The sequence below is a fragment of the Zootoca vivipara genome, chromosome 10 (assembly GCF_963506605.1).
Source record: "Zootoca vivipara chromosome 10, rZooViv1.1, whole genome shotgun sequence".
NCBI classification, from domain to species: domain Eukaryota; kingdom Metazoa; phylum Chordata; class Lepidosauria; order Squamata; family Lacertidae; genus Zootoca; species Zootoca vivipara.
The window spans coordinates 8,842,092-8,869,702 of NC_083285.1; the positions used below are offsets into that span (position 1 = coordinate 8,842,092).

General features: G+C 40.7%; 1 protein-coding gene across 5 annotated transcripts in view; it reads right to left on the reverse strand.

Annotated features, from left to right (window-relative positions):
* The window catches only part of CELSR1 (cadherin EGF LAG seven-pass G-type receptor 1), a 172,534-nt gene that overhangs the window by 88,932 nt on the left and 55,991 nt on the right, over positions 1-27,611 (reverse strand). For all 5 annotated transcript variants that reach the window (XM_060279376.1, XM_060279378.1, XM_060279377.1 and 2 more), the window contains exons 2-4: positions 19,913-20,551; positions 2,946-3,168; positions 1,462-1,577 (exon numbers count right to left, since the gene is read on the reverse strand). In XM_060279376.1, the coding sequence (XP_060135359.1) occupies positions 1,462-1,577; positions 2,946-3,168; positions 19,913-20,551 (978 nt within the window). The remainder of the gene's footprint in view (positions 1-1,461; positions 1,578-2,945; positions 3,169-19,912; positions 20,552-27,611) is intronic.

A 27,611-nucleotide genomic window follows, 5' to 3' on the forward strand; every position in this document is an offset into this window, starting at 1 on the left:
AACAGGACTTCTTTTCCCTTTCCAGCCCTCCCAACCTGCTCTGAAACAGATTCGGGGAGGGGACTGTGGGGCATGTGGGGAGAGGAAGTCCTGTTGCATAGATGGAAATCCTTATACTAAGAGGACCACTTAATTGCATACAACCCAATGGCTCTTGTGTCAAGTCACCTCAAAGTAGTTGCACGTGGCAAATTGTGACCAGATAGGAATGCATAATAGCATTAAAAATAAAATCCAACCAGTTCAATGGGGCCCAGAATACTGGTACCACTTGCACCCACGCTGACTGTAGGCACTGAAATATTGCTGTTATACATTGGTTTTTCTTGCTGGATCAGAGCACTTGACTCTCCCCTGACTTACGAATTTTCCATTTTAAAGAGGAAATGTTTTCATGGATATGATTTTTCATGAAGCAGACTTATGATAAAGGGATGCAGCCATGCTGATAAAATTTAATATCTCAAAGATCTTAAGTAGTATATAAGAATGTATACACAAGTATGGCAGTCCTTTTTTTTCTCTGTTTCTTCTCTATAGTATTTTAGCACAAATCTTTCGCAAATAACGTCTGGCTTATACAGACACAAAACAGGACAAGCAGCCTTCCTCTTACATCACTATTGCTCTTTCTTAATAAAAAGTGCTTGAGGGTGCAGACACCAACAAATAATTGATACCATCTAGACAGAAATCTTCTCTGGTTACTATATACCATAGGTTGATTTCCAATTAGACTTAGCAGATATAGAAAGTATTGCTTTGGGCAAAATGCTTCACATCTACCAGTAATTATATCTCTTGCGTGAAAGTGCAGGAGAGTGCATTTAAGGTCCAGAATATTCACACACCAAAGCTCCTATGACTCACAGAATTTATGCAGCGCTTACTTGGTTCATTGGATCAAAATTATACTTCTCACTCTAACACATTATCCCCCAGCTCCTCCCCACCCATGGACTAGGGCATGTGTGTATGTCTTGGTGGACCACTTAATGATTTTCCACCTGCAATGCGCTGTGCTAGATGCTGTAAAAAGTTCAATTGTATTGCTACTGCTTCTTTCATTTATTATGTATTGCATCTTACTGTATTGCTATTTGAATTGCACAGAATCCAAACTGTAATGCAACAAAATACAGTGTTAGTAATAAATGAAGCACTCAAAATACAGTTAAAAACAATGTGAATATTTAATATTTACCACTTCCATCTTCAAAGAAAGACATGGCGTGAACCCCCTAAATGGACCTTGTGGAGCCACAGACCACAGCTTGGGAACCCCTGCTTTAGTCCATCACCAAGCATAGCCATGTGGAATTGCTGTTACGTGCTTTAAAAAAAATCTGGATACAACTGGGTGACTCTCTCACGCTACTGAGTTACCATCCAGTTTCACTGACACATTCAATAAGGAGCTACTGTTGGCTTTTGCAAGCGAAAAAGACAGAAATGTCTTACCTGCAGAGAACGTCAGCTGGATCTGTTCTTCAATTATTTCAAGTGCAATAAAATCATGTTTTTCATTAAAACGCCCATTGTAGAGAAGCAGAGCATTCCTTTCTCTGGTTGCAAACCTAAAACAAGTTAGGAAGCAAACGGGAAGAATTATCTACAGCAAAGTTGCCCAGTAAACAAACCTCTTAAGAATTTCCAGCCACTGTGTTAACAAAGAATGGACACTTAGCATATTCCTAGCTGTAAAATGGAACCTATTCCTTTGTGCTGTACCATATACTAGCAAAATATCTGAAATAGTATCTACAAAGAGAGACCATGACAGTCTCCTAAATATAATACATTGGGTGGCATTTAGTGCTAGACCTAGTCAGAGTAGACTCATTGAAGTTAATGGACATGACTAATTTAGATTTACTTTGTCAATTAATTTTTGAGTTTCACAATTTTTTAACAAATTAACATCAAATCCAATGCACATTTAAAAGTTGAATCCCCACCCTTCTTCCATGTTTCTCCCCCCCTTTCCTGCTGCATTATATTTTTCTCCATCGATGACCCAGTCAATTCTTGTGGGGCCTGCTATAAGTGCCAGTCACCCGATCAGCGGTTATAGCCAGCCTTGCTTGTCAATGAATGAACAGGAGTGCACTTTAAGGCTCCATATTATTTCTTCTGCAGTTGTGTCTTTATCTGCATCACATCCAATGTCCCATTATGGCATCAGGTACAGAGAAGGTAGCTGTGGTTTGGGGGAAATGGCTTAGCAGGCCAAATTAGGACACTGCTGACTTGTTATTATAGTGCTTGGAGCAGATGTGTGAGGTTACAAAAAATGGTGAGTCGTACCAGGCCACTATCACTTTCATGCTTATTGGAAGCCCAATCCTAAATGTCTACTCAGAAGGAAGCCCCATTGTTGTGTGTGGAACTTCTAAGAATCTGATCTTAGGTCTGCAGCCTACATTGAAGACCTGTCTAGCTGTTCTGCCCTATTGGTCATGCAACCATCCACCCCCATCAAGGACATATTACTGGGATGTGTCCAAGAAACTATTTCTTTAAAACAGTGACTGGTTGGTGGAAGGAAGGAAGGAAAGGAGAAAGAGAAGCTCCTCAGCCTTATAGTAGGTGGCACACAGCTGACAATTAATGCAGAAAATGTGACAAGATGCTTAAGAGAAAAGAAACAGCTTGTGATGAATAAGCAGATGATTCTAAGCTGCCTCTACTTTTTATTTAGCTGTTTTTATTGCACCTGCTTTTTCAGCTGTGGTATACGGCATACATAACCTGCAATTTAGGAATTAGAAATTTTTTGTTAACTTGCAACACAGCTTGTGGGCAGGTGGGTTATTTTAAAAACACAAATTGAAATCAAGTGGTGAACGTCATTAGATATGTCTTCAGCTCTTTCCCATGGTTTGGCTTCATGTGTGAACCAGGTCAGTGACTGGAAATTTTCACTAGAAAGGAAGCAAACTTACATGAGAGAAACAGTGAAATGGAAGCGTTGCCTTAATCCTTTGAACGTGACAAATGACTCTGGGGGAAAGCTCCTTGTGGTCATCTCGCAGTAAGGTCTCTCATATTCGCCAGCAGGGCATTCGCATTTGAAGCCTCCTATGAGCAGATCGACACACCTCCCACCATTCTTGCACACTCCCGGAGTGCAGCGCCCAGAGCGAGCGTTCACTTCGCAGTACTCTCCTAAAAAACACAACACAATAAAAAAAATCCATCCAGTGTGAGGAGATAATAATATGCCTCCAAAACCTTTAGCAGTTCAAAAGCATTTCAAGTAATGATTGATGAACTTCAGCAGAAGAAACTATCATCTGAAATGGGCTATGTATTTATGTCTAATTCCATAAAACAAAGTTCCCCATCCTAGCCTCGTGAGTTAGCTGTTAAGTGTCGTGGTCTGCTCTTGCACCTCTGACAGAAGACCCCTTCATGCTCTCCCATTACACCAGGCCAGATGTTTCATTCTTATGAAAGTAATTGACACTGTTGCAGAGGAAAGAGCTTCTATTGCATGATTGTGGTGGTGCAATTAAACAGTCAAAAGGACTATTAAAATGTCATTAAAAATACACTAACATCAAAAGCATTTCCACCCACACTACAAGGATAGCACCATATCTTGCTGTCTGATCAGAGCCAATCCTTCTGTTACCTAGTAATCACAATGAAGTCTCTCAGGTGACAGTGCTTTTGCATGTCTGAACTGTTGAGAACAGCACAAACCTAAATAAATGGCTAAGTATGGTCTTGCCCTATTGAAACTGGAAGAGAGTATCTACCAATAAAGCACTGACTTCTATCTGGAGTGACATCTTACAGGGCCAATGAAAGGGTAATTGACAACAAACAAATAGGGCATTGACATGCACATATGTACAATACTTGAGAAATCACTACAGAATCAAGTAAACAAGAGAACAGGCAGCTGTCTGTATGGTCTGTAATCTTTAAATCACTGCCATTCTTAAGGGTAGAAAAAAAATAGCCCCGGAGTTATTAAATAACAGCGCATTCTTGAATGTAAATTTTTAATACCCACTTGGGTGATCCCTGAACATTTCACCAAAGTCCAAAGTCAAGAATGTCCCCTGGCAAGTCAACAGGCCTGTGTGCTCATTCTATTGTTTCTCCTCTGTTCCTGTTTGAAACAGTGGTTGCCTTTATATTAAAAAAGATCCTCTTACACTTTCACCCACATTTGAAACCAAGTCTGCAAATTTAAGATTTAGCAACACAGGAGGCAAAGCATAGGAATTCATGGTGGGTAGGTGTGATATTTGCCTTCAGTACAGGGATGTACGACATAACGGGGCTATAATGAAATACTAAGAAATAACAACAGTGTGCCAGACCTTATTTGCTCAAGGTCTGTTTATGCAATCATTTATCCTGGGACACCAACTCCTGGACTTGACTGAACTTCTAATTTGTTTACACCTTCAAAATGTGAGTGTGATTCTGAAGAAATCTGAATGACTGAACAATGCCTAGTTATCTTGAGGGCTCTTGACCCTTCTCTTCTTCATAAAAAAGTCAAGTGATCTTGTAAACAATCGTATGAATGGGATGGAGGGGGTGGAAGAGTACTGAGTTTGCTAGAGATGCAGAGTGAACTGTGAAAGGCCCACAGAGTAATAGGTTTCTTTCATTGTATAGGGCAGGACTATTGACTCAAGATTAACAACCCAGACAGAACCTGTGAATTCACACTTATGTAAAAAACACCTCTCCTCATACTTGTTATCTCCATATGAATAGTAAGAAATAAGATTATCTTAGTGCTTATTTTAAAATGTTGGGCTAGTATTTGGGAGACCAGAGTTAGAATTTTTTGGGCTATCTGTCAGCCTAACCTACCAAATAAAGTGGTTGTCAGAACAAATGGAGAGGAGGGGAAACACATACGCTACCGTGAACTCTTTGGAAGAAGGGTTGGATATAAATGTAACAATAAATTAACTTAAATTAATAAAATAAATTAATAAAAAGGCTGCATTGATTCAAAAATTCAAAAAGAATTGTTTCTACATAAGCATGTTTATATCAGATTGTCTTGTGTGATTTGTGCTCATACTGTATTGTGATGGCCATTGGCTATAAACAATAAAATCTACTGACATCTGATTGTAAGGCTTGTCTACAAAAGTTTTGGAAGGTTATGTATCAGTTTGATGGTAAGCCACTGCCGCAGAGGTGCTATTCTTGTGCTATACACAGATAAGCCAGTGAAAAACGTTTACTATTGGGATGCTAAAGCTTACACTGAGCAAATATTTAAATGTGTGAACTGGAGAAAGTGTGTTAGGATGCTTCATGTCACTTTGTCTCATCAAGGAGGAGACTTGTCAGAATTGGAAGCTCTGTATTTCTCACAATAAATATACTGTATACTAATTTTGGGATAAAACAAAAATGGGGTAATACAAGAGTGACAGCAGCAATTGGGTAAATAGGTCAGAAAGATATAAATGTGGCATTCCATGCATATTGTTCCAGCAGAAAGAGAGCTCTCACTACTCCCTCAGATTTCCTAGAGGAGCCCTGCTAGACTGAGGCATTTCACTTCTAGAAGCTACTGCAGTGATTAGCAACATCATGCCTGATGAACAGTTCAAGAGAACTCAAAAGCTTTTGTGCCTTTTGGTTGGTCCTAATAAGGTCATTACCCAACTGTTTTTCTGCTTATGGACCAAAACAGCTTCCCTGATTTGTTAAAATGCTAATAAAGTGAGCATAGTTTACTCTTTTTAATAAAACCAGGGTTTAAAAACTATAGGTGGAGATGGAGTACCTGTTTTCTCCTCCCCCCTCCTCCCCTACAGTCTCTCTGTCTGTCTGTTTCTGTCTGTCTGTCTCTCTCTTTCTCTCTCTCTCTCTCTCTCACACACAGACAATTTGGGATCCCTCTTTTCTTTTTAATTTGGATTTTAAAAATAATTTAAAGAGGAAAGAAACAATGTACAGTATTTGGGATTACTAGTTATTTAGGGCACATCTGCTAACGGCAACAAAAACAATTCTCCCATCAGCAGGAAATGCAAACACATTCTCAAGATTATATACTTAATTTCCATTGTTTACAAAAGGCTGTCCAGTGTCCTTAATCCATGATGTCAACAGAAGCTGTGCAGCCAGCCTAAGAGCTGGCTTTATTTATTTACGAACTTACTTATAGGTTCTTGCACTATTCATGGAAATAAGTACATCATTTTTATCTGATTGGTCGTTAAATGTTGTTACAACCAAGCTGGATAAATAAAAATGCAAAGTATGAATACGGTAGTTAAAAAACAAGTAGGGGATCTGAATAGAAAGGAAGAGAATAACAGTTTGCCCAGAAGCTTAAATTTACCCATTTAAGTCTTGTTGAATATACTGTAATCCAGATTTCAGTTATTTGCAGACACACCTCCATACACCTGACAACTACAAAATAAGTTTGCCTCAAGCCAGGAATTCAGTATGATGATACCCCTTTGTTAATTTAGCCTCTGGCTGTGCTGTGTTGATGGGGTGGGGTTTGGGGCCTCGTCATGCAATGTTCCAACTGAGGGCAATCTCTTCACTGCAGCATAAGAGTGCAAACTCTCCCCCCTCCAAAAAAACCCCACTTCATGACATAAACAACAATAATAAAGCAGACCGTGGTTAGTTGAATTCAGTATCTGCAAACAGTAACATGCAGATTTGAGCTATGGTCAATAACTGTGAATGTTAGCAAATCACCAGTTTGCCTTATACAGTACTGTATTGAGATATAAGCAGCAATCAGTAAGTCAGTTACTTTGAAGCAATTCCCTGCTAACTCCCAGGGTTTACACAGGACAAACATGTTTAAGATAGGACTCTATACATACACACAAAAATAACATAAAGCTATTTTCAGCACCATGGGTGATACCCAATGTTGGTGATATCAGTGGGTCTACTCTATGACTGATATTGGGGAAAGAACATAGCTCATTGGAAAAACATCTGCTTTTAATGTAGAAGGCCCCAGGTTCAATCCCTAGCATCTCCAGGTAACACTTCTGTCTGAAACCTTAGAGACCTGCTTCTGGTCAATGTAAACAATACTGGGCTAAATGGATCAAGGGTCTGGGCGGCAGAGACTGCCAGGTTACCTTGTATTCGCCATCTTGAGCTCATGGTGGGATAAATGCGTGATATAAGGTTATAAATGATAATAATTAGATAACAGGGCAGTTTCCTATGTTCCTATGATATCAACCAGAGACTTAACTATGCTGAGGATAGCAACAGTGTGAGTTTTTAGTATCAGGAGGAACTGGCAATAGTTGCAGCTATTATAATTTATCAGCCTACCAAAAAAGCCAGCTGAGAGCAGCAGGGACAAGCATTCAATCCATCTGCCAGAAAAAGGCAATTGGCAGACAGGAGCTGCCACTGTCCAGGAGAGCAAATATATGCACCTGCTTTTGGTGGTCCTAGCTGCTCTTGCCAGTTGCCCACTGCCCACTGCCCACTGTGAGCAGCAGATGTATTCACTTACCTTCACTCTCTAGAGTGAGTGGGTAGGTAATTGGCAAGAAAAGTTGGGAGAGCCAAATGTTTTGCATCAATTAAAAAAACCCCAAAGTGATTCAAGAAATTCACATATAGAGATTTTATATCACCTGGGAGAGCATCTCCATGTCAGTGCTCTGTATACTTGTAATTTTGTATTCAAGAATACATAACAGAGAAATTAATGCCCAAAATTTCACGTACAAAAGCATATCTACTTTTAATACAATTAAATCTGCTTTATACCCTTTGCTAACGTACTTTTTATTTTCTTATTTTTTTGCTGATAACATTCTGAGTATCTGGTATTGGATTATTTGCTTTTGAATGGGAGGATCGCTGTGGTGGTGTAATAAATCTAATATTTTGTTTTAATCCTTAAATATATATTATAAATCCAATCATGTTAGAAGAATGTCCAGTTACATTATGTATATGTAATTTATGATAAATATTTTTTTTAATTTTTTTTAATGGAAATAACATTCTTAGTCAAAAGGGGGGGAAATCAGATTCTTTGGCATGGTAGCAATTTGATTATTTATTTAGCATCTTGTTATCATGCTAGTTCAGTGCTACTGAGAAGCCTTATTGCAAAGGGAAGCACATAACTAGGCTGCCAGTTGGGATTCATCATCATGCTGATCAAGCAACCTAAAGGCAAGAATTCATAATATTTGTATTTGTGAGCAATTAATCACAAGCAGTTATACCAAATTCAGATCAGAAAAGACCTGCACAATACCTTCCTTTAACATTTCTCCATTTTGCACACACAGCCCTGAAGTCCCATTATGTATGAATAACAATAGAAAGTTTAAGTTCTACTCGGAGGGGAAGAGTTTATGCACAGCCTCAAGCGGGGGGGGGGATACTCGGAGACTTACACAGCGCAACTCAAATAAAACTCCCCCTAGGAAGGCAAAGACACAGGTTTTGCATTCCTTGGAAAACAGGAACAAAGGAAGTTGCCTTATACTGAGCTAGGCCATTGGTCCATCTAGCTCAGTATTGTACCTCTGGGAACTTCTCCTTAGCTGAAATGTCAGTGAGCCAGAGGGCATTCTGCGTAATACTCTGCCACTTTCACGAGATAACAGGTTTCCAGAGAGCCAGTAATGGAAATAATATTGCTAATAAAGATGCCTAGAGGTCAGAGAAAAGGGAGACACATATCCACACTTGCCTAGACAAGGGGCAATGATCATCCTTCTGTGTGCCCTCTCCAAGGGAGGCATGGAGGGTGGCAACATGAGAACAGCCCATTTCAGTCGTAGCCCTGTTGTGAAATGTTCTCCCCAGGGAGGCGTGCATGACACCGTCACTGACTGCTTTTAGGAGCCAGGCAAAGGTGGTGCTTTTCAGTCAGGCTTTTGGAATTAACTTGGAGGGATTTAGATTCTGTGGACTCCAGTTTCCGTTAGACCACCTTTTGTGTAGATGAACGTTTGCCATTTTTATTTTGTTTTTCATTGGTTTTAAGTTTTGTATTACATTGCAAGTTGCTCTAAGTTTACTTTTAATTTTAAAAAGTGACTAATCAGTCCAGTATTATTAGCGCAACAGTCAAGTATAAATGAGGAAATACAGAAGAAACTTCTAATGTTGTGTCTCCAAACAGCTCCCAAGCATCTGAAGTGATTTGATCCTCTTGACTTTGCCATTCAATTTCCTTTTTACCAATCCCTTCATTTTTGGGAAGTTTCTTCTATTGTTAACTTATTATCTCCTAGCAACAATATGGAGAGTTAATTTATTTTCTTCTTTAAAGTATGGGTGACTATTTGCTTTTGCAAAGCAATGGAAAGGTATTCCACATCCACTGGAAACAAACAAAACAATGTATGAAAACTGGCATTTATGCAATTGACTAGTATCCCCAGTTTGATGCTGATGAGCATGAATATGGGAACTGGGCCTCAGACATCTAGGTGTTTTTATCAGTATTATTGTAATTGTTGTTGTTGTTGTTTAGTCGTTTAGTCGTGTCCGACTCTTCGTGACCCCATGGACCATAGCACGCCAGGCACTCCTGTCTTGCACCGCCTCCCGCAGTTTGGTCAGACTCATGTTGGTAGCTTGGTAGTTGGTAATAGTGCTGCTTTTTTCATCAGGTGAAGAAGCATCTTATGACCACAGGGCTAAAAAATTTCATACTCTCAAAATACCACCCAAAACTATTCAGCAAAGGGCAAAACCATGGACATACCCCCAACAGGAGTTATTTCTCCTGTCTGTGATGGAATCACCTATATGATGAAGGTGACACAGTGAACTTCTGGGTTCATGGGTGGGTGGGGAAAGGAGGATTTAGTGATTACACTGATGTTAGGCATATCACTTTCAATTGCAAAGCTTCCTTAATGCCAGCACTTTAAAATGCTTTTGTAACATCAGAAATCCTGTCAGACCATTTTAAAGCCTAATTAAAAAGAACAAACAAGAATGTTGAATCTCCAGAAGGGGTTTCAAAAGAAGACAGAGCAGGACTTTGATCTGTTGAAACATTTCCACAGGCAAAAAGCAACAGATGCCAAGAGGGGAGGGGGAATACTTGAGGTTTTCAGTGGTGAGTGTGCATTGCACCCGGGGCTGGTTGAACAGGTCAACTGAATAGTGCTGAATTCTGTAGATGAACACCAACAGAGACATCTCAGTAATCAGTAACCAAGACAGAATGGAAGACCTGCAAATCTAATGGTCAGTGCTCAGTTGACAGTGCAGGAAAGTCGGAATTGACTTTTAGAAACCTCATGGCAGAATGAAGTTAACCCCAGAGGTGATTTACGCCACTTTGACTTGGGTAAAGCAGTCAACAGTAAATCAGTAATGTCAAAACCAAGAAATGAGCCAAGTACTCAATACTACAATTAATTTAACAGCTTTCTCTCCAGCTAACAAGAAACTGTCTCTCATCAAACTACTAAATGAACCAACTGTGCGTACACAAATTGATGGTTTCAACACATAAAGGGCTACCGTATTCTGCACTACTGGATGAAAAAGATTATCTGGATCCATTTCAATCTGGATTCTGACCCACATTTGGAATTGCTTGGTGACTGATGGATGGCCTATACCGAGAGATAGATTGAGGTATACAACCCTGCTTATTTTGTTGGATATCTCTGGAGGATTTAATATCAATCAGAAGGTCGGCCGTTTGAATCCCCGCGACGGGGTGAGCTCCCATTGCTCGGTCCCAGCTCCTGCCAACCTAGCAGTTCTGAAGCACGTCAAAGTGCAAGTAGATAAATAGGTACCGCCACAGTGGGATCCAGTGTTTGAGAAAAGCGATGGATTGGATGAGGGTTAATACATTTAAAATTAATCCTGACAAAACAGGTGGTGTTTTTGGATGGCTCATATGCACAGGAAGGAACCCGCTTTCTCCTTAAAATATCAGGTGTGCAGTCTGTGGATGCTATTTGGTTAATCTTTATCGCCTGCACCTATTGGGTGAGATGCCCAATATTATATCCACTGTTACCTATAGATACAGTGAGGGGGGAAAGTATTTGATCCCCTGCTAAATTTGCCCATTTGCCCTCTGACAAAGAAATGACCAGTCCATAATTTTAATGGTAGGTTTATTGTAGCTGTGAGAGACAGAATAACAACAGGAAAACCCCCCAGAAACCCAGAAGACAAAACTCAGAGATTGATGTGCATTATAATGAGTGAAAGAAGTATTTGATCCCCTATCAACTAGCCAGATGTCAGGCTACCTGGTATTTTCACTGTATGTAACAAGCTGAGATTAGAAGCACCTGCTGTAAGGGAGAGGTTTTACAGTACTTGTAATCCCAGCTCGTTACAGTGCTTGTACAAAAGACACCTGTTTACAGAAGCAATCAATCCAGCAGATTCCAAAGTAGTCACCATGACCAAGACCAAAGAGTCGTCCAAGGATGTCAGGGACAAGATTGTAGACCTGCACAAGGCTGGACTGGGCTACAAGACTATTGCCAAGCAGCTTGGTGAGAAGGTGACAACAGTTGGTGCAATAATTTGCAAATGGAAGAAACACAAAATAACTGTCAACCTCCCTCAGTCTGGGGCTCCATGCAAGATTTCATCTCGTGGAGTTGCAATGATCAGGAGAACGGTGATGAAGCAGCCCAGAACTACATGGGGGGAACTTGTCAATGATCTCAGGGCAGCTGGGACCATAGTCACCATGAAAACAGCTGGTAACACACTACGCCGTGAAGGACTGAGATCTTGCAGAGCCCGCCAGGTCCCCTTGCTCAAGACAGCACATGTACATGCCCGGCTGCAGTTTGCCAATGCACATCTGAATGACCCAGAGGAGAAGTGGGCGAAAGTGTTGTGGTCAGATGAGACCAAAATCGAGCTCTTTGGCATCAATTCAACTCGCTGTGTTTGGAGGAGGAGGGATGCTGCTCAGTATTGTACCTCTGGGAACTTCTCCTTAGCTGAAATGTCAGTGAGCCAGAGGGCATTCTGCGTAATACTCTGCCACTTTCACGAGATAACAGGTTTCCAGAGAGCCAGTAATGGAAATAATATTGCTAATAAAGATGCCTAGAGGTCAGAGAAAAGGGAGACACATATCCACACTTGCCTAGACAAGGGGCAATGATCATCCTTCTGTGTGCCCTCTCCAAGGGAGGCATGGAGGGTGGCAACATGAGAACAGCCCATTTCAGTCGTAGCCCTGTTGTGAAATGTTCTCCCCAGGGAGGCGTGCATGACACCGTCACTGACTGCTTTTAGGAGCCAGGCAAAGGTGGTGCTTTTCAGTCAGGCTTTTGGAATTAACTTGGAGGGATTTAGATTCTGTGGACTCCAGTTTCCGTTAGACCACCTTTTGTGTAGATGAACGTTTGCCATTTTTATTTTGTTTTTCATTGGTTTTAAGTTTTGTATTACATTGCAAGTTGCTCTAAGTTTACTTTTAATTTTAAAAAGTGACTAATCAGTCCAGTATTATTAGCGCAACAGTCAAGTATAAATGAGGAAATACAGAAGAAACTTCTAATGTTGTGTCTCCAAACAGCTCCCAAGCATCTGAAGTGATTTGATCCTCTTGACTTTGCCATTCAATTTCCTTTTTACCAATCCCTTCATTTTTGGGAAGTTTCTTCTATTGTTAACTTATTATCTCCTAGCAACAATATGGAGAGTTAATTTATTTTCTTCTTTAAAGTATGGGTGACTATTTGCTTTTGCAAAGCAATGGAAAGGTATTCCACATCCACTGGAAACAAACAAAACAATGTATGAAAACTGGCATTTATGCAATTGACTAGTATCCCCAGTTTGATGCTGATGAGCATGAATATGGGAACTGGGCCTCAGACATCTAGGTGTTTTTATCAGTATTATTGTAATTGTTGTTGTTGTTGTTTAGTCGTTTAGTCATGTCCGACTCTTCGTGACCCCATGGACCATAGCACGCCAGGCACTCCTGTCTTGCACCGCCTCCCGCAGTTTGGTCAGACTCATGTTGGTAGCTTGGTAGTTGGTAATAGTGCTGCTTTTTTCATCAGGTGAAGAAGCATCTTATGACCACAGGGCTAAAAAATTTCATACTCTCAAAATACCACCCAAAACTATTCAGCAAAGGGCAAAACCATGGACATACCCCCAACAGGAGTTATTTCTCCTGTCTGTGATGGAATCACCTATATGATGAAGGTGACACAGTGAACTTCTGGGTTCATGGGTGGGTGGGGAAAGGAGGATTTAGTGATTACACTGATGTTAGGCATATCACTTTCAATTGCAAAGCTTCCTTAATGCCAGCACTTTAAAATGCTTTTGTAACATCAGAAATCCTGTCAGACCATTTTAAAGCCTAATTAAAAAGAACAAACAAGAATGTTGAATCTCCAGAAGGGGTTTCAAAAGAAGACAGAGCAGGACTTTGATCTGTTGAAACATTTCCACAGGCAAAAAGCAACAGATGCCAAGAGGGGAGGGGGAATACTTGAGGTTTTCAGTGGTGAGTGTGCATTGCACCCGGGGCTGGTTGAACAGGTCAACTGAATAGTGCTGAATTCTGTAGATGAACACCAACAGAGACATCTCAGTAATCAGTAACCAAGACAGAATGGAAGACCTGCAAATCTAATGGTCAGTGCTCAGTTGACAGTGCAGGAAAGTCGGAATTGACTTTTAGAAACCTCATGGCAGAATGAAGTTAACCCCAGAGGTGATTTACGCCACTTTGACTTGGGTAAAGCAGTCAACAGTAAATCAGTAATGTCAAAACCAAGAAATGAGCCAAGTACTCAATACTACAATTAATTTAACAGCTTTCTCTCCAGCTAACAAGAAACTGTCTCTCATCAAACTACTAAATGAACCAACTGTGCGTACACAAATTGATGGTTTCAACACATAAAGGGCTACCGTATTCTGCACTACTGGATGAAAAAGATTATCTGGATCCATTTCAATCTGGATTCTGACCCACATTTGGAATTGCTTGGTGACTGATGGATGGCCTATACCGAGAGATAGATTGAGGTATACAACCCTGCTTATTTTGTTGGATATCTCTGGAGGATTTAATATCAATCAGAAGGTCGGCCGTTTGAATCCCCGCGACGGGGTGAGCTCCCATTGCTCGGTCCCAGCTCCTGCCAACCTAGCAGTTCTGAAGCACGTCAAAGTGCAAGTAGATAAATAGGTACCGCCACAGTGGGATCCAGTGTTTGAGAAAAGCGATGGATTGGATGAGGGTTAATACATTTAAAATTAATCCTGACAAAACAGGTGGTGTTTTTGGATGGCTCATATGCACAGGAAGGAACCCGCTTTCTCCTTAAAATATCAGGTGTGCAGTCTGTGGATGCTATTTGGTTAATCTTTATCGCCTGCACCTATTGGGTGAGATGCCCAATATTATATCCACTGTTACCTATAGATACAGTGAGGGGGGAAAGTATTTGATCCCCTGCTAAATTTGCCCATTTGCCCTCTGACAAAGAAATGACCAGTCCATAATTTTAATGGTAGGTTTATTGTAGCTGTGAGAGACAGAATAACAACAGGAAAACCCCCCAGAAACCCAGAAGACAAAACTCAGAGATTGATGTGCATTATAATGAGTGAAAGAAGTATTTGATCCCCTATCAACTAGCCAGATGTCAGGCTACCTGGTATTTTCACTGTATGTAACAAGCTGAGATTAGAAGCACCTGCTGTAAGGGAGAGGTTTTACAGTACTTGTAATCCCAGCTCGTTACAGTGCTTGTACAAAAGACACCTGTTTACAGAAGCAATCAATCCAGCAGATTCCAAAGTAGTCACCATGACCAAGACCAAAGAGTCGTCCAAGGATGTCAGGGACAAGATTGTAGACCTGCACAAGGCTGGACTGGGCTACAAGACTATTGCCAAGCAGCTTGGTGAGAAGGTGACAACAGTTGGTGCAATAATTTGCAAATGGAAGAAACACAAAATAACTGTCAACCTCCCTCAGTCTGGGGCTCCATGCAAGATTTCATCTCGTGGAGTTGCAATGATCAGGAGAACGGTGATGAAGCAGCCCAGAACTACATGGGGGGAACTTGTCAATGATCTCAGGGCAGCTGGGACCATAGTCACCATGAAAACAGCTGGTAACACACTACGCCGTGAAGGACTGAGATCTTGCAGAGCCCGCCAGGTCCCCTTGCTCAAGACAGCACATGTACATGCCCGGCTGCAGTTTGCCAATGCACATCTGAATGACCCAGAGGAGAAGTGGGCGAAAGTGTTGTGGTCAGATGAGACCAAAATCGAGCTCTTTGGCATCAATTCAACTCGCTGTGTTTGGAGGAGGAGGGATGCTGCCTACAACCCCAAGAAGACCATCCCCACCATCAAACATGGGGGAGGACATATTATGCTTTGGGGGTGATTTTCTGCTAAGGGGACAGGACACCTTCACCTCATCAAAGGGACGATGGATGGGACTATAGACAATATATCGTCAAATCTTGGGTGAGCACCTCCTTCCCTCAGCCAGGGCATTGAAAATGGGTTGAGGATGGGCATTTCAGCATGACAATGGCCCAAAACAAATGACCCAAGGCAACAAAGGAGTGGCTCAAGAAGAAGCACATTAAGGTCCTGGGAGTGGCCTAGCCAGTCTCCAGACCACTTGCAAAGATGAGTGGGACAAAATACCTCCTGAGATGTGTCAAACCTGGTGGCCACCTACAAGAAACGTCTGACCTCTGTAATTGCCAACAAGGGTTTTGCTACCAAGTACTAAGTCATCTTTTGCAAAGGGATCAAATACTTATTTCACTCATTATAATGCACATCAATCTCTGACTTTTGTCTTCTGGGTTTCTGGGGGTTTTCCTGTTGTTATTCTGACTCTCACAGCTACATTAAAATTACGGACTGGTCATTTCTTTGTCAGGGGGCAAACGGGCAAATTTAGCAGGGAATACTTTCCTCCCTCACTGTACATTTTTTTTAATTCTAGGCTGTATTTTAAAGTATTGTTGCTCTCTCAAGCCCTTGGAATGAGAGTGTTTTAAAAACAAATATAAATAAGTATGCTTTAGTCTTACTTTACTACTGTGTAGTGTACAATCTTCAGAAAAGAAGGGAATGCTTAAGAACATAAGATGAGTCTGCTGGACCAAGCCAATGGCCCCTATAGACAAGCATCCTGTTCTCACAGTGGCCTGTGGAAAGCCTGCAAGCTGGACCTGGGAGCAACGGCATTCTGCCCACCTGCAGTCCCCACAACTGGTATTCAGAGGCATAGTGCCTTTGACAGTAGAGGAAGAACATAGTCCAGATTCCCAGATGCAATGAACAAATGCTCTGCCTAACCAGCTAATCAAACACATAGAAACTGTAAAGAAAAAAGTGCTTTAACTTGTAGAAGTGGGTGAAAGTTTGCTACTGACCAGCTCAGTAACTGAAATATAACTTAATCATACACAAATGCTCTGCCTGACCTGCTAATCAAACACATACCGGTAGAAACTGTAAAGAAAAAAGAATACACAGAATGATTAATTTTTGCATTATTGTGTTTTGTAATTCTCCTGAATCTAGTACATTGTGCAACTGGCAAAATTAATCTCTCCGCCTTGAAGACTCCAAAGCATTACTTCTTACGATTACAGAAAGAGACAGAGGAAAGCCTTCTAATGACTCCAGTGATTGAGTAAAAGAACACTCTCACACAGGCACAAGCAAGTTCACATGACCACTATACAGGATGTCGGTGGGGTTTTCTTTCCTTTCTTTGGGCACAAGCCACAATTTCCACCCCTCTGTTTGATCCACTTTGGAAAAGTTTTCAAGAGCAGCATGCAAAACAGCAATTTTTGTGCCCAACAAACAGCTCCAGTGCACAGAAACCATCTAACCCCTGCCCCCCTGCTGTAGTAAGTAGGGATTTAATTTTTTCTCACAAAAGGAGACAGAGAAGCTAAGGGACTTGTGGAAAAACAGATACAGCGGCTGCATACTGTCCCAATGGATGAAGATTTTAACATGATTTTCCTGTTGTCAGCCAGCAACCAGGGTGGTGGGTTTTTTGGGGGGGAGGATGGGATTTGAAGAGCAAATTATGAAATTAAGGAGATTTGCATCAGGATATTTTCAATTTGCAACAGATATTTTTTTTCCCCTCTGGGCAGTGAATTTGGCATGCTTCTTTTACTTGCATTTAGTAAACAAGGTAAAAAAAGAGAAAGGTTTGAACTGCCATGCTTGCCTAATATGGTATTTGCAACTGATATCCATTGTTACCGTACAAATGAATGTTAGAAAAGGGGAAAAATCACATGGGAAAATTTTCTGCCCACATTACTGCTGAAAACCCTAACTTTTGGACTGACATGCTGATTTTAGTACTAGATAGTGATTTTACAAAATGTGTGAACATAAAATCTGTTCTCTTGCTGCTTTATGTCCAAGAAATACATACATATGCTTCCTACATACAGGATTGGGGCGGGGGGGCGGACACTTGGGAATCTACTTTATATTCTCTAGTCTAGGACATGTTGTGTTTCTTCCTTACCACAAGCATCTTCATAGTCTGAGATTGTTGTAGGCAGGTATTCAAGCAAGTGAATGTACGTTTTTGGCCAAATGAAATTAAGTTGCTCCAGATATGATTTAAACCCACAAATATTATGTCTCCTTATCACTCACCTCCCTGCATCACAGGAAGTACAGTCTGTCCCAGGTAATTATAATTGGTGGGTATTTCCATTTCAAAAATAGCTCATAAAAGCTCTGTGTAGCTGACTATTTGAAACAGAAGACTCCTGAAGACAGCGAAACTTTCATCATGTATAAATTACATCTAAACAAATGAAAAGCTTCAAAGCATTGTGGGAGAAATGAGAATGGGAGGGGAATAGAAGCCTCTTCATTGGGATGTAATTGCCTTTTGGAGGAAATCAAGGTGTTTGGGGATAGAAGTATATCTGTAGTATAATCTAAGCAAACAGATGAAATATTTTGTGCTATTTGCTTGTAATTATTGTTCCAAGTGGATTTTGAGAGCTTCCACAGTACACTGCATTTCCTTGAGGATTACCACTCCAACAAGGGTAGTCTAGCCTTTTAAGTCTAGGATAAGATTTTCAAAAAGACAGCGTCAGAAGGTTCCAGTGTGCACTGGCACTACAAATTCCCTACATTCCTCAACTTTCAGCCAAGCAATAGTGAATACCCACATCACATTTTTGCCTAAGCACCAGGGCAGCCACCATTGGGGATGATTTTTGTTCCAGCCATAAAAAAGCACTGTTGATTCATTTTTATTGATTTACATGGTCAATAGCTGTACTGTGGCCATTCTTCTGGCAAATATGTAGATTCTGTGGCCTCACATGCAGCTACAGCTCCGAACAAGTTTGAGAACTATGATCCAGGGTGTCCTGTCAATGTAGATAAGGAACTTAAGAAGTGAGAGATAAATTGTAGTTAAGGAAAGGAATATCAACCATCTTTTTAGAGCATAATAGAGGAACCCATGGCATTCTTAACTGTTGGTGGTCTCTAATTCCATAATTCGTGACCATTTACTATGCTGGCTTTAGCTATGGGAGTTCAAGTTCATTGATGTCTGGATGAGCACAGGTTCCTCATTCGTATTTTATAGGCAACAACCATTCTCAGAGGAAATGTGAAAAAGCCTCATGCTAAATCCATTTATCTTCTATTATCTGCATCTGAGGGCACACTCATGACTTACATGGAGCATTTGCAGTGTTTATGCTAGTGCATAGTGACATGAAGATGCAAAAGTGAAGATGCATGTTCACATAGTGAACTCACTCCAACTAAAACACATAGTGAGCACACACCCAGAAACCATGGCCACTTGGGTTCATCAATGCATATAAATGTACAATCCAATGGCCCCTGAGAGGGTACTGCAGGGGCCATGGAGTAGACTAGATCTAAACCCCACCCCACATTGTCAGAGACAGACCTGATGTCAGAGCTCACCTCTTTGATACCACCAGCTTCTCTAAAGCCCTGGCCCAACCAACATTGCACCTTCTACACTGGAAAACCCAGAGAACTGTTATAACAGTAGAAGGGATAGGATTCAAAGGATCCTAAGCCTTCCTGGTGCCCAGAAAGAATCAATTTAGACATGCGTCCGAGTGCATCTATAGCTGTCTTTCCCTTCCCTCCTATTGTTCCCAATATGAGGGGAAGGTGTATAAAGGAGGAACAATTTTGTGTTCCGCTGTTCGTTTTCTCTATGTGTATACGTATAAATCTTCATAACTGACCCCAAAACTACATGATTCAATATAAGTGAACTGTTCTAGCAAATCCAGAATGTATGGAAGTGTTTCCTCATCTCTTCAGAGTTGAGCTGGTGCCCTATAGCAGGTTCTGTTGGGAAGTGCCAGAAGCCCTGTTGTCCAGATACAGAAACATTCCACATGTGTAGGGTGTGTGAGAATTAACCCTGATAACCTCAGCCGTGATCTCTGTGCATTTTGCGATCTTTTCTGTACATAGTTTATGACAGTTCTTTGGTCTGGACTCTCATTCCCCAGCTTCTATCACACCACAGCCATCTCAGTTGTACAGGGGAAAGATAACCATTGAAACAACTGTGAGGTGGGATTTTTATTGCCTTAATTTACTGCACTGGCCCTCTGTAGCCTATACCCCTGATTCTACTTAGACAACAGTCCAGTTAAAGAATCTTAGTTAACTGGGAATGTGAGGGACTGAACACTGGACCTTGTGCATGCACAGCATGTTCTGGGTCTTCCCCTGCTCCTATTTATTTATAGTTAGCTTTAAATTTGGCCTTATGCTTTGGTTTCTTTTTGGTCTTTTGATTTACTGAGAAGCTAGCTAGAAGGTTGGCCTTTCTTAAGACATAACACATGCATAATGCAATGCTTATTTCACAAAAGTAACAACATACCTGTGTAGTCTTCATAACATTCACAAGTGTAGCCTCCTTCTCGGCTTCGGCAAAGGCCATTGTTTCCACAAGGGTTAGAGTAGCACAAGTCAATCTCCGTTTCACAGTAGTCACCTGTAAACCCAGGGGGACACCGACACCTCAGCCCATTGATGGGGTGTATGGGTCGGAACAGGACAGTGTTTGAGCTGATGAATGGAGCAGAGCTGTCAAATTTAAGTACGGAAACACACTTCATGTAGTTTTCACAAGGCTCCCGCAGACAAATGTTGTCATCAAAAGGCAATACTCGCTGGGTAGATATCAATGTTAGGAGTGTCCTGTTGAGGTATATCTGCTCCTGAAGGTCCTCCGAGGGGAAGAACTTGTTCCGAATGCCACCAGGAAGCAAAGCAGAAAAGGTCACATTCAGAATATTGGAGCTGACGTCTGTGTCATTTTGAATATTGAAAACAAAAATGCCTTCTTTGGTTGTCGACAGCACAGTAGCCACACCTTCCACAAAGAGAGCAAGCAGTGGTGACAGAAACTTCTCTTGAGACATGTTTTCCAGTCGTACTGTGATACTGTTGGTCAGCATGTCATCAGTAATGATCGTCACCCGTAAGGTGCAAAGCGCTGTAACACTGTGAATGCCATCTATGGAGGAAAGAGAGAAGAATCAGAGGTGTTTCTAGAACATTCCCAAGTGCTTACACATGCAGGCAACATCAAATATGGGGTGCTGATTCATATCATGCACAAGAGCAGTAAAGAGTATGCCAGCCAACATCTCAAATGGCCAGTGGTAATTCAGTGCTGTAAAGACGCCACAAATGGCAGCAGCCAGGAGGACCTGGCCCACTGATAACTGTGAGGTCAAAATGAGCCCTGACAGCATGGAAATGGGTAGAATAAATGAAGTTATTTAGAATGGAACTTTATGCATGTCAGATCAGTATCTGGCAGGTTACAATACACACTATGAAATTCTCGCTTTCTACACAACACCCACATTATCCACTCAAGCAGGAGGCTCAAATTCAAGGAGCTAAAACCAAAAGTAGACTTGGTCAGGAGGGATTCCAGCAGCTCCATAAGCAAAAATACAATCTAACTCTGATTCCACCAACCAAGAAAGCTTCACAAGTTCCACCACAATCCTCATATATCTGGATCTAAAGTACAAATGTAGCTAGTCTCAAAATCCAGGAAATAAATAAAACAATAACGTTAAACCTTTTGATTTTGGAGTTCAATCTTATTCCCTTTCACCTTGCCAGAAAATTATGAACCAGGAACTTTTCCATGGCTCCAAATGTAATGGGATCTGATAATGCATATACAGTTACCATATCCTAGGTCCAAATAAATAAACTAAATATTTGTGTATGCATGCTTGTGTATACAAACATATGGTTCTTAAGTTTATTACAACATTGAAATTGCAAATCTAGCATTGCATCCATTCAATAATTTTATGCAACAATGCATTTTTGAAAATGAACATTTTCCATAGAATAAAATCATATTTTAAACATTTTAAAGAAAAGAAACTGAAAAAAATCCATGAAAAATTATATGGCTTTGGAAAAATTTCTACCTTACATAACTGCAGCTAATTTTCTGAGATTTACTTGTGCAAGCTATATGGCCAAGGTTGTTACATAAAGCAGAAAACCGAAATACAGTACATCAAGTAAAGAGGAATTTCATCTCTAATGGCCATAGAAAATCGTTTTGGTTTGTTCTCCATCTGTTATCTCTAATCTATCTGTAGCAACAACCTAAGGATGACTTGTTTTATCTTACGTCCCAATGTTTTTAATTGACTTGCTGCTAAGTATTACTTTAATAGTCTAATATTTATATTATTGCATTTTCTGTGAATGTTCTTAAGCGCCTTGAGTGCTGTTTTATAGGGGATTGGTAGGATGTAAGTTATCCCCATTAATAAATAAAATAAATGTGCTCATCATCATAATAAACTCTTTGCTCACTTGTCTAATACCTTTACAATTTTGAATTAGTGAGAAGCAGTAGGTGAAGGCTATTACTGAAAATGGTGGTGAAAGTTTCACAGATTAATCAACAGAAAAAACAATCTCATGTGTATCTACTCAGAAGTACTCACAGAATTCAATGGAATGAAGGCTGCAGCCTGAGTGATCCACTCTAATCTGTTAACTGCGTATTGTTCATATAAAAATATAGTAACTATATGAAAATTACCTACAAACCTGAGTAAAACAATCCATCTACTTGCCTTTAATGCTATTATGCAGTTTATCTATGTCAGTTTTGTTGCAAAATCTTTTAAAACTTTTAAAGCTGAACCGTTTAAGCTAGGAAGGACTACGAATCTGAATAAATACATTAACCGCACCAGCATTAAACATTTTTAGTCACTAGTGATCAGCCTAGACAGAAGTTCCTAGAACAGGCTTGTCAGGTTAACCAGTAGTGTCTTTTGCATCTTTTAACATCAATCATTCTGAAACCCGATTATCAAGCAGATGCATAGCTGGAATACTTAAAAGTATTCGGTAGCAGCGGCATATTGCAATGAGCAGGGGCATCAAAGACTTGGTGCCTTTCATCAAGTTGCCTGCATGCTTTCACTCATAGTCTGAACACCCACAACCCCAACTTTATTTAAAAGGTAGATTTCTCATTGCAATTAGCATTGTCTTTATCTTGATGCGAAGAGATTGGTGAGCATTTGGATAAGTCTTAACGGGGAAAGGAGAAAAGCCAAGTCTCTTCTCCCGAAGAGCTCATTAGTGGAAGCAACTTCCTATCCCTGCACCCCACCATACAGTATTCTCCTCCTACTGTATATTGGTCAACGAAACTGTACTCAGAACATAACATATTTGGGTTAATTAGCTATTTAACCCATAGTGTGCTTCAACCAAAGTAAAAATTGCACCGTTGTAACTAATTCTGCAAACAGGGCTGGCTTTAATTGTGAGAAACCTTGGTTAGACTAAATGCCCCTCCCTCCCCCCCAAAAATTGGTGGTTGCCAAAAATTCCAAAAGCAGAATCCAGACATGAGAATAGATCAACAGAAAAATGATGCCTATAAATGTAACCATTTCTAAGTCCCATTGATTTCAGGGAGTTAGGAATGTGGAAATAAGGAGTAAATAATTCCCAGGCTATCTCTGACTTGCCTTTCAAGCAAGGGACCTTTACAGCTCTGAAACAAGAAAATGACTGCTAATAATATTGGTAACCCAGAACCACTAGGAAAAAACTATGGATTTTCTTGCTGAATTCCATGGGATGTGGATTGCACTTAAAAGGTACAGTTCAGCTATCATTTAAGAAAACAGCAAAGATCTTGTTGCTTTTAACAATAAATGTAGATTCAGTGCATGGGCAGAGTGTGGATTTCAGCACAATAGAAATATAGGATGCAACTTATTACAGTAAATGAACACAAGCAACACTAACTAATCATTCAGGCTTACTTTGCAATAACTGCCATTTAGATATAAGCCTCAAGATGGTTTCTGGTTCCCAGTTCCTATGCAACAGGGGGTTTGTGTGTTTTGCCTCCTTGCAGCACAATGTATTATTATAGTTCCTCTCTCATAACTACAGTGAATAAAAGGTATCGAACAAAGAGCTTTTTCCCCCCTTAAGAAAAGCACAATGATGTATATCACATGGTATGTATACCAAGAAGACAAAATATCATTACTGTGTGAGAAACCACTGGAGTCCAGGAACTGTCATAATCAATATCAACTGTCACAATATACAAGACAGCTTCCCCAGAATTCCCAGCATCTATTCTGACACAGTTAATAAATCACCATAAAAGGCACAGCGTCAAGACACCATACAGCTTTGTCCTCCAAAAGTGAGCACAAAAGGAAATTGGACATGAATGCAAGCAGCTATGGCGATGCTGAAATACAAACCATAAAGCAGTTTAAAATAACTTTGTCCAATCCTACAACACAAGGATAGTGGTGTATTGAAAAGAAACCACATTGTATTTAAATTTGTATTTAAAAATTGTATTTAAAATTGTTAGCGCAATAAGCACAACCATGTTTTTGCCAGACGACTGGCCTCTGACTAATTGCTATAGGCCACAGCATGCGAGAAATCAGTTTGTTAGAAATTGTTCACTTAAAAAATAGGAGGGACTTGTGCCTAGCGCTTATGAAAGAACAATACGCCTTATTCTGAGGGCCTTAGCTAGAATAAAAATGAAATGAGCTAATAATACAACCCAACTCCAACACTTGTTGCAGCAACAAACTTGCTGAGGGGGGGGGGGGGTCATCAACCTCTGCCCCAGCATGAGGTATGATGTTATAAGGGGCTCTGCTGTGATGTTATGACTGCACCACAAAAAAACTGAACACTGACAGAAATGCTGATGATTAAAGACTGTGCGTTAAGGTTTAAGCAACTTGTTTAAACTGGAGGACATTAACTATAACTGTACATTGAATCTGAACTAAGAAGAAGTGAAAGGCTGCATTCATATTAAACACCTGCAAATAAGTTCCACTGAATTCCATGCAACATACTGTACTTCTAAGTAGACATGCACTCTTATGTGCATTTAACACGCACATTCAGCTTTATGTGCCTGACAAAAAAACTAAAAAGGGAACAGAAAGGAGATGAGTGTCCAGGAAAAGACTTTGGCAATCCCACCCACTATTGAACCCAATAGCTTTTGATTACAGTATACACAATTTTGGCTTTAGACACAATCTTGGGAATGTAACCCCAACGTGAAACGAGAGTAGCCTGTACAAAATCTCTGTCAGTCACTTTGTACAACAAAGGCAGCTGACCAGTTAAAAACTCATACAACCTCGGAAGTGAAATAAAGGTAGTCTTCCACCTCGGGAGGCACATTTACTGTCGTACTCCAAGTATGACTATGACAGCAATCTTATTCCCACTTTCCCAGGACTGAGCCAAATTGAATTCACTTGGACTTACTTCTGGTAAACATAGTTAGGATTGCAGTCTCTAAGTCTGGATTAAATTCAGCAAAATATTTCTGAATCCTTAGATGAAAATAATATAAACAACTGAGGAAATATTATTAAAGAAAAGTTGAAAAAGTCATTCCAACGTTCTGTTCCGTTTATGTAATTCACAGGGAGACTGTTTTATTTTAACACAAAAGCACTCACCATGAATCTTTCACTGATATCTTTTTAAAAGATGAGTCATATTTATTTTTGGTGATTATGGCTGGAGATCTGGAAATGCTTCATAAAAAGGAGGCAAATGTTTTGGGTTTCTTAAAGCTCTCACTTACAAGATATCACCTCTGTGGAAGCCTGAATACTGTGACTGAAATAAGAATATGACCTCGGTAAGGAAAGGAAAACTGGAAAAGGAACTGCATTTCCTTTGCTGTAAAGGGCAAAAGCCAATTCCTTTGCCACAGGCAGGAAATGCCAGCTAAATGCAGAACCACTGTCCCTAGAATTGGAAATAACTTTTTTTTTCTTTTTAAATGCATTTCCCTATTTCACTCAAATAGGAGAATCTGCAAACAAATAGGGAGATTGTGATCTCTGGACAATCCAGTCAGCCAGGAGATTTAGAATTGAGTCTGGTACCTAGGGAATTGAGTCTGTTACCTAGGGAATTTGCAACATTTTAAAAAGACCTGCTTGAATTAATTTCCAATTTATCAAACATATACCACATTTTGCAAGCATTTCGATAAGGACCTTGTGGTTCTCCAGATGCCACTGGGCCTGCAACTACCAACAGCCCTGAACACTGGTCTTGCTGGCTGAGGATTAAAGGAGCCTGAGTCCGACAATGTCTAGAGGGCCACAGGGTCTATCCCTGCTCTAAAGTATTGTTTGCGCAGATCTGGTAATTTAGAGAACCCATAGGAACAAATCACACACACACCCCAAGCCTTTTCTAGATACTGTGCCTTGAGCTCATGTACTCCTTCCACACTCTATTTCACACAGATGCTGTAATTTTCTTTTACTTCCTGGTTTTCACAAACTACCGGTAGTTTCCCGCTACATCCACATTGGGAAGACTGACGTGCACAATGCAATGTTTGCCAAAATGAGAAAACGTCTTCCAACTGTTGTTTCCAATTTTATTTAAGAAGCAAACTGTGGTTTACGTACACCATAGTTTTCCCAACTAAGACACTGTTATGTCGTGAGTGCAGATTTCAGCTCTTTGTGTAATCAGCTCTGCAGCATGCTTGCAAGGATATGCTAGGAGTTAAGTCTAACAAGAACAATCTCATTTATTGCAGTAGGAACTTGACTGCGGGGAGGGAAAGGGCGAGCTCCTTCTATACTCTCAGGAGTAGGAGTTAGGGAAAGGATACATTCAGATTTTGGCGGGACCCAATCAGAGTAGAGATCCAAATTGTACAGTACTAACAAGTTAACCAATAGCAACTGTCACTCCACCCGTTTGAATCACCCTGGAGCAGGAAAGGTAGTTTCAGAACTAGCAGTGAAACGCATGCACACATATTAAATCAATACATAACAGACACTCTCTGGTTTGTGCAAACCAAAGAGTGAGGGAAAGAAGTTGTGCAAACCAAAGAGTGAGGGAGCATGCAAGCAAGAGGACCATTCACAATGGGCAAACTATGGTTTAGTTCAGGGGTCAGCAACCTTTTTCAGCCGTGGGCCGGTCCACTGTCCCTCAGACCATGTGGGCCGGATTATTAAAAAAAAATTGGGGGGGAGGGGGGATGAACGAATTCCTATGCCCCACAAATAACCCAGAGATGCATTTTTATATATAAAAATGTAGGCATTGCATGCGCAGAGGTCACAGCTTTTCTCCGTAACCGCTGAACTGTAGTGTAACAAATTTGGCCACAACGTTCCATGCCCATCAGTGAGGGATCTGGCATCAATTTTTTTCCAAAAAAGCAAGCCTTTCATACCTAAAATAATGATTAAACACACAAAAAAGTGACGCCCAAATTAGACATCACCAGCAGAAGCTCTGAAGACTCCAGCAGCATCCAATAGAAAAGAAGCTGCATCTTTGAGGGCAGGACGATGTTCCCCCCCCATGCTATAACAGCTAAAACGGCCGTTACCCCTCAAAGCCAGACACAAACACCCCACTACACAACCCACACCCCCGTCGCCACCCTCACAAACCTGACCGCTGCCGCAATCACCCCACTAAACAACCCACCCCCCTCGCCACCCCCACAAACCGCACCTCGCCATCTGCAAGGCAGGCCAGACCCCACTAACACTAACATTAACACTCAGAAAGTATCACATGTCATTAATTTTGTGCAAAAATATAGCAGTTATGTGTAATCTTTAACAGGGTATCCCTATACAAAAGCCACTTCCACCATGTAACAACTGGACGACCAGCTGATTTTGGAGTCAGCACGGTTCACATGATCACCGTAGCCTAAAAGTATGGGAAGCATAGGTCTTTCGGTATATTCTAGTAAGAGCAAACATTTGTTGCCTTATGCAACTGAATTTGTGCTCACCTTCTCTCCCCTGCACACTCAAACCAAATACACACACAAAAATGAATACAGTTTGCACCAATAACATATATCAACAAATGTAATGTGGTAAAATGGAATGCTCACATTTGTCAAATCCTTTGCTCACTTTCTCGTTACAAACTAATTCACACACAATAACAAAAGGCTGCATAATGGTTACCATTCTAGTACAAATGACCCTGGGGTCACA